At 51.4% G+C, this 13754-nt stretch overlaps 1 protein-coding gene across 2 annotated transcripts in view; it reads right to left on the bottom strand.

Annotated features, from left to right (window-relative positions):
• Positions 1-1885: 1885 nt before the first annotated feature.
• LOC309555479 (uncharacterized protein) overlaps positions 1886-13754 on the bottom strand; it is a 30625-nt gene continuing 18756 nt past the window's right edge. For both annotated transcript variants that reach the window (XM_082257507.1, XM_082257508.1), the window contains exons 5-6: positions 5095-5163; positions 1886-2721 (exon numbers count right to left, since the gene is read on the bottom strand). In XM_082257507.1, coding sequence (XP_082113633.1) covers positions 1961-2721; positions 5095-5163 — 830 coding nt within the window. In that variant the 3' untranslated portion in view covers positions 1886-1960. The remainder of the gene's footprint in view (positions 2722-5094; positions 5164-13754) is intronic.

Below are 13754 nucleotides of genomic sequence, written 5' to 3'. Positions count from 1 at the left end.
CTGAAAAATCATTGCCCTTTGCCTCAGTACTCCTCCCAAGAGCCCTCAGTCCTGATGCAAGCAGTGGGAGGAGTTATGCAAATATCAAAATTCCTTGATGGGCGGTGTCAGTCTAGAGTGGGCATTCCTAGGCATGCTGGATTTGCATAGGTAACGCCCACATGTGATGCTGAGCTTCCATGATTAAAATAAGTTAAAAATACTGATGCAAGCAGTGGGAGGAGCTATGCAAATATAAAAATTCCATATTGTGGGAGGTGACTGCCTGGAGAAGTGGGTGTTCCTAGGCATGTCTTGGTCACGCCCCCACATGTGATGAGGAGCCTCCATGATTGAAAGAATTTAAATCCAGTGAAAGAAAGGGGCGGGCCAGTGAGAATCCGGCTAGAAAATGAGGTGGGCCAGGAAATGAGGCGGGGCTCTGATTTGCTGCAGCTTCTAATGCACATTGTGAGAAGCTCACAGTGTGCAGTGAAATCAGAGGAAGCCATTTCAGTCCAGGGGAGGAGATGGTGCAACCGTGCAAGACTAGAGGGAGGACCGGAGGGAGGATTTAACCAGCATCTGAAGTGACCATACTAATCCCCAGGGTTCCTCCAGTCCGGGACACGCTTCATTTAAGAGTACCAAGCCTTGACGAAGGACCGCTTGATCTCCTGAAATGTGTTGAAACCAAGAGCCACCTGATCCCCTGAAAAACTCGTCGGAGCTAAGAGCCACCTGATCCCCTGAAACACGTTGGAGCCAAGAGCCACTGGATCCCCTGAAACTCGTTGGAGCCCAGTGCCACCTAATCCCCATGAAACTCGTTGGAGCCAGGAGCCACCTAATCCCCTGAAACACGTTGGAGCCAAGAGCCACTGGATCCCCTGAATCTCGTTGGAGCCAAGAGCCACCTAATCCCCTGAAACACGTTGGAGCCAAGAGCCACTTGATCCCCTGAAACTCATTGGTGCAAGGAGCCACTTGATCCCCTGAAACACATTGGAGCCAGGAGCCACTTGATCCCCTGAAACTCATTGGAGTCAAGAGCCACTTTATCCCCTGAAACTCGTTGGAGCCCAGAGCCACTTGATCCCCTGAAACTCATTGGAGCCAGGAGCCACTTGATCCCCTGAAACTCATTGGAGCCAAGAGCCACTTGATTCTCTGAAACTCATTGGAGCCAAGAGCCACTTGATCCCCTGAAACTCATTGGAGCCAAGAGCCACTTGATCTCCAGAAACTCGTTGGAGCCAGGAGCCACTTGATCCCCTGAAACTCGTTGGAGCCCAGAGCCACTTGATCCCCTGAAACTCATTGGAGCCAAGAGCCATTTGATTCTCTGAAACTCGTTGGAGCCAAGAGCCACTTGATTCCCTGAAACTCATTGGAGCCAAGAGCCACTTGATCTCCAGAAACTCGTTGGAGCCAGGAGCCACTTGATCCCCTGAAACTCATTAGAGCCAAGAGCCACTTGATCCCCTGAAACGTGTTGGCACCAAGAGCCACTTGATCCCCTGAAACTTATTGGAGCCAAGAGCCATCTGATCCCCTGAAACGCATTGGCACAAACAGCCGACCTTCGTCCACCCCTCCTGGGAGATCTGCCCAAGGGGAATCATTCCTTAACTGACTGGGAACATCTACTGCTTTAAAAGATCCAGCACCTCACACCTTTGTTCTACTTCCTGTGTCCCCACAGAGGAGATTCACCCTATTTGATCTGGTGTCACCGAAACAGGAAGTGATGGGAAACCCGACCCTTTGGATTGTCACCAGAACAGGAACAGAGGGGGGACCTTCCAGTGGGGACCTCTCTAGAAGGGGCTTTCCTTTACTGTGGAGAGATTTCACAATTTCTAGGACAGGAAGTGAAGCAAAATCTCCCCAATGGAAAAAAGAAAACCTGACAGGGGATCTAACTCTCCCCTCCTCCATTCAAAACATTTTTTACGTTTTTTTTTTCTTTAGACCCCCTTTATTGATTTTTGGGTGGCTGGAAGGTTGAAGCAGACCTCCGGGTGCTGCGGATGCTGGTGTAGACCGGTACCTCTGAGGCGGTGGAGGAGGCGGATGCCGGTTCGGCAGATCCAGCCGGGGACAGTGTGGTAAAGTCTGGCATTGTGGGCAGTAGCAGTGGATTGAGCGATGATAGGTTAGGCTTGGGTGACGGCGTGGGGGAGGAGGCCGGGGAAGCCATGGGGCTGACGGCTTGAGGCTGCTGTAAATTCCTCATGGCTTGCACCATGGCCCCGTAGAACTGTTTGGTGTCGCTGAGATAGTTCTGGAACATGAGATTGAAGTGGGCTTGGTTCATGTGAATCTGGCGCACGTGAGCGTTCAGCTCCCGCACCTCCGAGGCCAGGCCCTCCAGGTGCTTCACGATGCGGCTGTTGCCCTCCACCACGTGCTCCCGCAGCTTGTGCAGCTCGGTGTTGTGCGCCCGCGTCACGTGTCTCAGGTTCTGGCTGAACTCCTCCTGCAGGCGCTGGTAGTGCTGGTCGGTGAAAGCCATCTGCGGCTCGGGGGCGTGTTCACTGCTGTCCATGAGGGGGGAGGCTTTAATCTCTGCTGGTTGTTCAGGGAGCTCCGCCCTCTCACTATGGGTTTGGGGTGGCGGGATGCACGGAGATTCCACCTCTGACCATTCGCTGACAATCTGTAAGTCCAAGGGGGAGGTGGCCTCTTCTCCCTCCGAGAAAGTCTCCGCTGAGGCCGCTGGCTGCACCATGGAGGAGGCTGCAAGATACAAGGGGGGGGGGGGGAGATTTACTATTCTGGGGAAGTTGGAGGATGGAGATGACTCAGAAATGGCTTTGTGTCATTCGGAAGATTCCGTCACCGGGCCCAAGTGCTGGTCTCATATCACTGAGTGTCCCAAATCCTACATAGAGCATGGCTAGGATGTCCTGTCCTTCACCTCTGCTCCTCCCCCCAGCAATTCCCACCCTTCAAAATGAGAGGGGGGAGTCTGACACTGTGTTTCTAAACATTGTTCAGGGGTAGAGAGATAAAAAGTAACATTGTTTATAAACATTGATCAGATGGGAGTTATACTGTATGTTTATAAACAATGTTACTTTGTATCTCTTGATCTCCCATCTGATCAATGTTTATAAACAATGTTACTTTGCATCTCTCGATCTCCCGTCTGATCAATGTTTATAAACAATGTTACTTTGTATCTCTCCATCTCCCGTCTGATCAATGTTTATAAACAATGTTACTTTGTATCTCTCTATCTCCCGTCTGATCAATGTTTATAAACAATGTTACTTTGTATCTCTCTATCCCCCATCTGATCAATGTTTATAAACAATGTTACTTTGTATCTCTCTTTTTCTTGTCTGATCAATGTTTATAAACAATGTTATTTTGTATATTTCTATTTCCTATATGTATTAAGTAACATTGTTTATAAACATTGATCAGACGGGAGATGGAGAGATACAAAGTAACATTGTTTATAACCATTGCTTAGACAGGAGATAGAGATACAAAGTAACATTGTTTATAAACATTGATCAGACGGGAGATAGAGAGATACAAAGTAACATTGTTTATAAACATTGATCAGACGGGAGATAGAGAGATACAAAGTAACATTGTTTATAAACCTTGATCAGACGGGAGATAGAGAGATACAAAGTAACAATGTTTATAAACATTGCTCAGACAGGAGATAGAGAGATACAAAGTAACATTGTTTATAAACTTATAAACATTGATCAGACGGGAGATAGAGAGATACAAAGTAACAATGTTTATAAACATTGCTCAGACAGGAGATAGAGAGATACAAAGTAACATTGTTCAGGCAGAATATAAACAACGTTATAAATAATTTGGATGTATTCTACATTGGGGTGGGCAGTTGTTATTCTTGTAATTTTATCTGATCAGGATTTATAGATTAGGAGTGGATTTTGGAAGCTGGGAGGCGGAGGAAGGGCATTTGTCAGATTTTGAATGTATATTTCTCCTAAATGGTTTTCCAGCCCCCGCTAAGCGCTGTTATGAAGGTCATTTCCTCTTTACGAGCCGCTAATTAAAGCATTTCAGTGCTCTGCTTGCCAGATATCCTGCTAATGGATTTGACAACATCCAATCATCCATTCAGAAAATCCCGGAGCGGGGAATGTTTAATGGATTTATGAAAGGACTCACAGATCCGGATTATAGAGGATTGATGCCTGGAGATCTTCAATGTGACAATTGAGTCTCTGCTCTCCATTAATGGGTCACTTATTATGGATTTTGGAAAAATGAAGTATGACTTTCAGTTTGGGGATCATCAGAGCTCATTACTGTCATAGGATCAGGGGTGTATTTTGGTATTGTGCTGCCCTAGGCAAGTCCTAAATTGGGCACCCCCCTTCTAAGTAAATTTGCCCCACTCCTTCCTTTTTAAATGGATGTGACTCCCTCTAAAATTGAAGAACTAAAAGTCCCAGCATGAACCCCTGAGATCTCACAGGGGGGGGGGGCAGAGAGAGGGGGTGGGTGAGGGAGGGAGAGGGAGGGGTGATGAGAGTGAGAGAGAGGGGGGTGAGAAAGAGGGGGGTGAGAGAGAGAGAGGGGGGATAAGAGAGGCTGAGAGGGGGGATGAGAGAGAGGGGAGGAGAAGAGAGAGAGAGGGGGAGAGAAAGAGGGGGGGGTGAGAGAGGAGTGGTTGAGAGAGAGGATGAGAGAGAGAGGGGGGGGGTGAGAGAGAGAAAGGGGAGGGGTGAGAGAGGAGTGGTTGAGAGAGAGGATGAGAGAGAGAGGGGGGGGGGTGAGAGAGAGAAATGGGTGAGAGAGAGAAAGGGGGGATGAGAGAAGAGTGGTTGAGAGAGGGATGAGAGGGAGAGGGGGAGAGAGAGAGGATGAGAGAGAGAGAAGGGGGTGGTGAGAAAGAGAGAGGGGGGGTGAGCGAGGGAAAGAGAGAGGGGGGGGGGGTGACAGAGAGAGGGGGGGGTTGAAAGAGGTGGCTCTAGCAACCAGTGGCCAATAGAGTCTAAGGTAGAGGGTGGGCGGCTTTTTTGCTGCCCCCCTGCAAAGTGCTGCCCTAGGCCAAAATACAGCACTGCATAGGATGGTGTGTCATGCATGGGGGGGGGGGGGGGGTCTCACCTGCTGTGTCCACGGTGGGGGTCCAGGAGTGGCACAGGGGGGAGCCGGAGGTCTCTAGTGGGATGAGGCCTGAAAGAAAGAAGCTGATTAATGGGGAGGCACATTCAGGGGTTGTCTTTCTAGTTATCACTTATGTAATGCACACTGAAGGAAATACAGTATATCCACTTGCCAAGCACAATGCGTATATTTATATATATATCGTGGATTTGGATTGGTTTACTGGAGTATGAATATAGCCATCAGCCAGAACCCCCGTATTTATTTTTTTTCCAGCCAGCAATTCTCTTTCTCATAAAAGTGATCCAAGTGGCTAATTAGCCACTGGATGGCTTGTAGAAGCAGCAGCAGGAGGGGACGTCCCCCCTCCCCTGCTCACTGGTGTTTCTCGGGCTTGCCTGGGAAAGGATCAGACAGATCGCACGGCTGGCCATAGAGGTGAACAGAGACCAGATTGTCTCTCCCCACCTCTATGATCTTGGAGGACCAGAGCGACATCATGACGTTACTTCCGGGCTAGGGCAGAAGTAAGTTTTTTTTTTTTACAGCAAAAAGTCAATTGTTTTTTTTTAATGCAAAAAAATTTTTTTTGATGTAAAAGATCAAAAAATATTTTCTGTAAAGCAAAATATCCAATTTTTTTTTCTTTAAGCAAAAGATCACTTTTGTTTATTTTTTTTTTTTGAAAAGCAAAAAAGATAAAAACTTTTTTTTTTTTGATCTTTTGCTTTCAAAAGTAGAGGAGAGATTTGGGGTCTTATGGACCCCAGATCTCTCCATAAAGAGGACCGGTCATCCCTTATTTCTAATACAAGAGATGTTTACATTTCTTGTATTAGAAATAAAAGTGATAAATTTTTTTTTTTTTAAAAAAGGATAGTTTAAAAAAAAAAAAAAACAATTAAAAATCACCCCATCCCTCTGTGCTTGCGTGGAGGAGCAAACACTCACATATGTAAACCGTGTTCGCACCACGCATGTGAGGTATCGTCCCGAATGTTAGAGCAATAATTCTAGTGCTAGACCTTCTCTGTAACCCTAAACTGGTAACCTGTAGAGATTTTTAAAGTGTCGTCTATGGAGATATTTTAAGTACTGTAGTTCGGCACCATTCGAGGACCCATTTTATTTTACGTACACTATCTGACAAAAGTAAGTACACCCCTCACATGTTTGTAAATCTTTTATTCTAGTTTTTCATGTGACAACACTGAAGAAATTAGACTTTGCTACAATGTAAAGTAGTGAGTGTACAGCTTGTATAACAGTGTAAATTTACTGTCCCCTCAAAATAACTCAACACACAGCCATTAATGTCTAAACCACTGGCAACAAAAGTCAGTACACCCCTAAGTGACAATCTCCAAATTGGGCCCAAAGGGACAATATTTTGTGTGGCCGCCATTATTTTCCAGCACTGCCTTAACCCTCTTGGGCATGGAGTTCACCAGAGCTTCACAGGTTGTCACCGGAGTCCTCTTCCCCTCCCCCATGATGACATCACAGAGCTGGTGAATGTTGGAGACCTTGCGCTCCTCCACCTTCTGTTTGAGGATTTCCCACAGATGCTCAATAGGGTTTAGGTCTGGAGATGCTTGGCCAGTCCATCACCTTTACCCTCAGCTTCTTTAGCAAGGCAGTGGTCGTCTTGGAGGTGTTTGGGGTCGTTATGTTGGAATACTGCCCTGCCCCCCAGTCTCTGAAGGGAGGGGATCATGCTCTGCTTCAGTATGTCACAGTACATGTTGGCATTCATGGTTCCCTCAATGATCTGTAGCTCCCCAGTGCTGGCAGCACTCATGCAGCCCCAGACCATGACACTCCCACCACCATGCCTGACTGTAGGAAGACACACTTGTCTTTGTACTCCTCACCTGGTTGCCCCCACACACGCCTGACACCATCTGACACCAAATAAGTTTATCTTGGTCCCATCAGAGCACAGGAGATGGTTCCAGTAATCCATGTCCTTAGTCTGCTTGTCTTCAGCAAACTGTTTGCAGGCTTTCTTGTCCATCATCTTTAGAAGAGGCTTCCTCCTGGGATGACAGCCATGCAGACCAATTTGATGCAGTGTGCGGCGTATGGTCTGAGCACTGACAGGCTGACCCCTCCCCCACCCCTTCAACCTCTGCAGCAATGCTGGCAGCACTCATACGTCTATTTCCCAAAGACAAGTGTTCGGCCGCAGGCCGGTATTTGTGGGAGGAGCTAGCGGGCTATATAGCGCCGCCCCTCCGCTATGCCGGCCTGCTGCTGCGCTGTACGTCATTCGGCTGGTCAGGTGTGCTTTGGTGGTCACCTGACGTCGGCCGGATATCGCGGTATCGTGGACCGGACTTCCGGGCAGGACGCGAGAGTCACCGCTGCTGGCTCCGAGCCCCGCTGGTCCTGCGGCATCCCAGTTATTCCTTGCCTGTACTGGGGCAGCCTTCTCGGGCATCCGCCCCATCTTCTCTGCTTCCGGCCGCCGCCTGCTCGTCCAGCTGCCAGCCCTGCGCGGCTGCTTCTCCCCGCTGTTCAGCAGGGGATCAGGTACCTGTAGGGCATGGGGGGGGAAAGGGGGGGGGAAGTCTTCTGCACACACTGCCTGCCTCCTGTAGGCCACGGCTAATTCACAGGCTCTCTTGCACACACTGCCTGCCTCCTGTAGGCCACGGCTAATTCACAGGCTCTCTTGCACACACTGCCTGCCTCCCTGTAGGCCACGGCTGAACCACGCAGACTCTCTTGCACACACTGCCTGCCTCCCTGTAGGCCACGGCTAAACCACACAGGCTCTTTGCACACACTGCCTGCCTCCATGTAGGCCACGGCTATTCCACCTTCTGGCTCACGCACACGCTGCCTGCCTCCCTGTCAAGCCACGGCTACCCCCTTTTTAAGTATTTATGTTCTGTGCACTCACTGCCTCCTGCCAGCTTCGGTACCTCTGCCCACGTCCTCCTGCATTTTCGGTGCCCACCTTGTCACTTAGGTACCCTGCGTGGGGGGGGGGGGTTGGTGCTCGGGGGTTGGGGGGGGCCTCCTTGGCATGGCAGGGTTGTGTTGTTCCTGGTTCCATGTCATGTTCCGGTGGGGGGTATGGGTGACCCCCCCTTGACCGTTGCCTTTTCTCCTGCAGGTTCTCATCATGTCCTTCAATGCCGGCATCAGGTACTATGTCAGGTCCAGGTTCCTTTGTGTACCACACGGTTCCGGTTATCTAGTCTTCACAGACGCCGCTGGCGTCACCCATAGACACCGTTAGGCTACTTCTTCCCTTTCCTCCACTCACTTAGTCTTCGGTCTGGCTTGCGCCCGGTGGTTAGGCCCCCGCCGGTTGCTCTTCAGGCTCATTCCACTCTTCTGTGATCCACCTGGTGATGCATCGGTGCCTGGGCACCGTCACGGCTTCATCACCACTGTGCTACCGCACTTCATGTCGTTGTCCTCTTTGTTAGCACTGTCGTTGTTGCACTCCAACTGTGTTGTTCTTGTCTCGTGTTGTCCCCCCCCCCCCCCCCCTCCCCCGCAGGGCAAGTTCATACTGGCTGTCAGGGTTCAGGTGCTGGCCCCTAGCCCCCCCCTTCATAGCCGGTCCCGCGAGGCCAACTCCCCATCTCGTCGGAGATTCCCCGCCCCTCGGGCCAAATCAAAGCTAGCGCCTCGCTCCACCCTTCTCATGGGTTTATAGCTAGGGCCTCACCTGTCACGGCCACTCGTTTTGATTCTGTACTGTCACCGAGAGGCCAACGTTCCCGCCACCACGTCAGTGGCTCATGCCCCTCGGCCAGAATCATAGGTAGAGCCTCTCATCAGCCGCTTGGCATCTAGCAGGGCCTCACCTGTCACGGGGTAGTTAAGTTCTTCGCCTTTGGGCTTTAGCTAGCCAGCCAGTGATTCTTCCAGCACGTCACGGTATTAATCGGACTTGGGCTTTTTGTTCTTTGTTTTCTTCAACAGCGGGCCTCAAGGAGCCATCCTGGAAGAAGGATCTTCATCCCCCTCCACGCCAGCCAGGCCCTGCACCCCCGCCAGATCTGGTACCCCCAGGGGTCGTCGGGTTCCATCCTCGCTGGGTTCATATGGGTCTTGGACTATTCCGAGAATTTCGGCGGTGCTACGCCAGAAGGGGATCCCGTTCCCAGCCACGGCAAGGAAAGCGGAACTTTTTAGGCTGATGACGGAACATCCAGAAGATCCGGGATTGGGCACAAGCTCTCAGGGTTGTACGTTAGCTATGCAAGGGACCTTGGACTCTATCCTGTCTTCCCTGCAGTCCATCGGAGACAGGCTGACTAAGCTGGAAGACGCCAGTCCAGCTCAGAGGGGTCCTCCTCCTCCCTTGCCGGTGTTGTCCCCAGTTCCCGCCAGTGATCAGGGTAGGCCCCCAGTTTCCCTTTTCCCCTCTTCTACGGTTTCTCCTATAATCACCCCGGCCCACATGGTCCCCCCAGCTCTCCGCAAGGATATCTTGGAAGGGAAGGATGTAAACTTGGTGGCTCTCCTTATCGCCTCCCAGGATATGGTGGAGAATAAAATCTATAATTACGGGGATTTGTCCGTTGTTATGAAGGCCAGGGACCCCAGGCTCAATAAGAAACTCACGATCCCAGAGTTTGTCCTGGCCTTCGGTATCTACAGGGACGTATTGTGTTCCGTATACCCACAGCGGCGGGAGGAGTTAGATCTTTACCTGCATAAAATCGTGGATCTAGGGCACAAGTACGGAGGTTTCACCTTCTTTGACTTTCACAAGTCAGTCTCGGCCAAGGCGGCAGCGGCCTTGGCTCAATTTAACGTACGGGTCGATTGGAGTCTTTTGGACACCGAGCTGTTCTGCAGGCACTTTGCAGGCTTGGCACCTCCCTCCTGTGCCACATGCTCCTCCACTTCACACTCTGCCAGCCTGTGTCCCGTGGAGGCGGAATCCTCCCCGGCCGGGGTTCCGGGGGCGGGGGGAGCTGGCAGGTCAGAACAGCGTGGCCTTAGGGATAAGCTGGGTCGTCCTATCGTTTTCCTAGGTAAGGCCCAGGTTTGTAACAATTTTAACGGGGGTGCATGCAGCTTCAGTGCCTGCAGGCTGCTCCACGTTTGTTCCATTTGTTTTAGGGCCCACACCAAATCCATGTGCCCGTCCAGGATCAACCCTAAACAATGACTAGCCGGGGTCAAGGTTGAGGTGTTGGAATTTTACCTGCAGGCTCATCCTTCTCCTCACCTGGTGGAGTATCTGGTTCAGGGGTTCTCGGGAGGGTTCCACACGGGGCTGGTGTCTCTTCCTTCTGGGACATTGGAATGTCCCAACTTGCTGTCGGCCAGGGAGGACCCGCAGTCGGTGGACCTTTTGCTCGAGAAGGAAGTGCAGGAGGGGTTCATGTTAGGTCCCTTCCCGGCCCCCCCCTTCTCCTCCTGGCGTACCAACCCCATCGGGATCTCTACGAGCAAATATACTAATAAAAAACGTTTGATAATCGATATGTCGGCTCCTCATTCTTCCACCCACCCTAGCCTTAATTCCCTTATTCCATCAGCCGAGTTCTCTCTCCACTATACCACCGTGGACAACGCCATCCAGGCCATTCTAGGGGCAGGTAGGGCCGCTTGGCTTAGCAAGACGGATATCGCCAATGCCTTCAAGCTCCTGCCCATTCACCCCTCCTTATGGCATGTCCACGGTGTTAAGTGGAGGGAGAAATATTATTTTGCCATCAGGTTGACTTTTGGGTCCAAAAGCAGCCCGAGGATTTTCGATACATTCGCAGAGACTCTCTGCTGGCTCCTCCTGAACATATCCAGGTGCCCCACGGTGTTGCATTACTTGGACGATTTCCTATTGGTCGAGCGAAGTCAATGCACGCCGGTCAGTTTGAGGAGCACCATGGCCTTGTTTTCCACCTTGGGGGTCCCTCTGTCACCAGGCAAGACGGTCGGTCCTGTCACCAGGTTGGATTTCTTGGGGATTACCCTGGATTCCGTGTCCATGCAGTCTAGCCTCCCTCAGGACAAACTTAATCGCATTCGCGAGGTAGTTGGCAGGTTTTTGGAACTAGGGTCGTTTTCGAGGAAAGAGTTGCAGTCCTTGATCGGGTCATTGAACTTTGCCATGCGCATCATCCCCCAGGGCAGGTCCTTCATCTCCCGGTTGCTGCGGCTGTTGCCAGGTCTTCCGGAGGGCGTCATTTCCCACCTGGATCCTCCTGCCAGGGCGGACCTGGGTATGTGGGTTGAGTTCCTGGAAAGCTGGAACGGCATCTCCATGTTCATCCCGCCCATCTCCTCCCAGTCCCCCGTGTTTTGGACGGATGCGGCTGCCAATTCCGGGTTCGCGGCCATCTTTGGGGACTCATGGTTCAGGGCTAGTTGGCCGGCTGAATCACTTGCCTTACCAGCTTTCCAGGAAACCTCAGCTTTGTTTGAGTTATACCCTATTGTGGCGGCTGCTGTCACCTGGGGTAGGTGCTGGTCAGGGATGGCAGTCAAATGTTTTAGTGACAACATGGCGGCCTGTGACATTGTCAATAGGGGCCGGTCATCATCCCTGACCATCATGAGGCTGGTTCGCAGGCTGACCTTGATTGCTGCCACTCACCAGTTCTTTCTGTACTGTGAACATATCCCGGGCCACTCTAACTCAGCCGCTGATGCGCTTTCCCGGTCCAAATTGCAGGTGTTTTTCGCCCTTCACCCGACGGCCGACAGATGCCCCACGCGGACCCCAGAGTTCGAGGAACTGGTCCTGGACTAGCCCGGATCGTGGCGCATGGACGGGAGCTGGCCCGCATGGCTCTGTCAGCCAACACCAGGAAGGCCTACGACCGGGCCTGGTCAATCTTCCAAAGGTTCTTAGGGGAATTCGGGTTGGACGACCATTCGGTACAGACGATGGTCGCCTTTGCTGCCTTTTGCCACCTCCAGCTCAAATTGTCCGCCAGTACTGTCAAACTGTATCTGGCGGGTGTCCAACACTTTGTCCTAACGCACCAGCCAAACTCCTTACCTTTTCTCAGGGCATATCCCCTTAAGAGCCTCCTGAAGGGTATTGGCAAGGTGGATCGCCATACCTCGGTCAGGCGGTTGCCGATTGATGGGGAGAAATTCCGGGCTCTCTCCAACTTGCTGGACTCGGCCCCTTTTGAGCCACTTACTAATACGGTTGTGAAAGCTGCCATGTACCTAGCCTTCTACGGCTTTCTCAGGCCCGGGGAGTTTACGGTTACTTCCTCAGCAGAGGGGCGCTCTTGTCTCCACAAACGAGATCTGGTCAAGCGGGGGGATCATTATGTTTTGACGCTCCAGTGTACTAAGACCAGGCAGGTGGGCTGCCCCGTTACCATCCCGCTTTACCCATCAGGGAATCTTTGGTGTCCGGTCAAAGTGTTGGATGAGTTCATGGCCCAGTCCCGGCGCTCTCCCAGCCATGCTCCACTTTTTATGTTACTGGGCGTTCCCCTCACCACGTCCAAGTTCATTTTCTACATCCGAACTCTTTGTATCAGACTGGGTTGGGACCCTGCAGCGCACTCTGGTCACTCCTTCCGGATAGGTGCGGCTTCGGCTGCCTCCGGGAATAACACGCCAGGCCATATCATTAAAAGGCTTGGTCGGTGGGAGTCAGACGCCTTCCAGGTCTATATTCCTCACCCAGAGAAGGAGTTGAGACTGGCATTTCATAGGCTTGTGACTTAAGTTGTATTGAATAAAGTGTGTTGTTTTGCTTCCTCTTTTGCCCTCTTTATTTACAGGCTACCCCCCTTACGTCGGTTCAGGCACACCACACCGACTTTCCACACTAGGGACTCGACTTTAAGTGTTGACCACAAGTGTTCGGCCGCAGGCCGGTATTTGTGGGAGGAGCTAGCGGGCTATATAGCGCCGCCCCTCCGCTATGCCGGCCTGCTGCTGCGCTGTACGTCATCCCACCCTCCTTCACCCCTTTTTTTCTCAACCTCTTACCTTTGGGGTGCCCTCTTTATTTACAGGCTACCCCCCTTACGTCGGTTCAGGCACACCACACCGACTTTCCACACTAGGGACTCGACTTTAAGTGTTGACCACAACCTCTGGATATGACGCTGAGCACGGCACTCAACTTCTTTGGTGGACCATGGCGAGGCCTGTTCTGAGTGGATCAAAAAAAAACGAAGAGATTTCCAGTCACAACTTACCAACCAGCCAGCGACCAACCGAATTGACCTGTCTAACAGTATGCGTTAAAAACAGGGGTTTGGTTGCACACATTTGCAAATACATGCATAAGCTGCGGGCCCCAACAAGGCACCCTGTGATCTGCAGTCCCTAACTCTGGGATAGATGGAGGACAGGTGACTAGAGGGAGCCCACCCCTCCTTAAAGGCACAGGGGCACACTGAACACCCAGCACATCGCGCAATGGCGGCAAAGGTGTCAGTGCGTTGCCTGGCTCAATATAGATATCAATAATGCACAAAGTGGTCACCGCCTCCGCCTGTTCTGAGTGGAACCTGTCCTGTTAAACCACTGTATGGTCTTGGCCCCCGTGTTGCAGCTCAGTTTCAGGGTCTTGGCAATCTTCATATAGCCTAGGCCATCTTTATGTAGAGGAACAATTCTTTTTTTCAGATCCTCAGAGAGTTCTTTGCCATGAGGTGCCATGTTGAACTTCCAGTGACCAGTATGAGAGAGTGAGAGCGATAACA

Source organism: Pelophylax lessonae (assembly GCF_965119305.1).
Source record: "Pelophylax lessonae genome assembly, chromosome: 5".
Taxonomy (NCBI): Eukaryota; Metazoa; Chordata; class Amphibia; order Anura; family Ranidae; genus Pelophylax; species Pelophylax lessonae.
The sequence above is the reverse complement of the archived record's forward strand: the minus strand, read 5'-3'. Positions and strand labels throughout refer to the sequence as shown.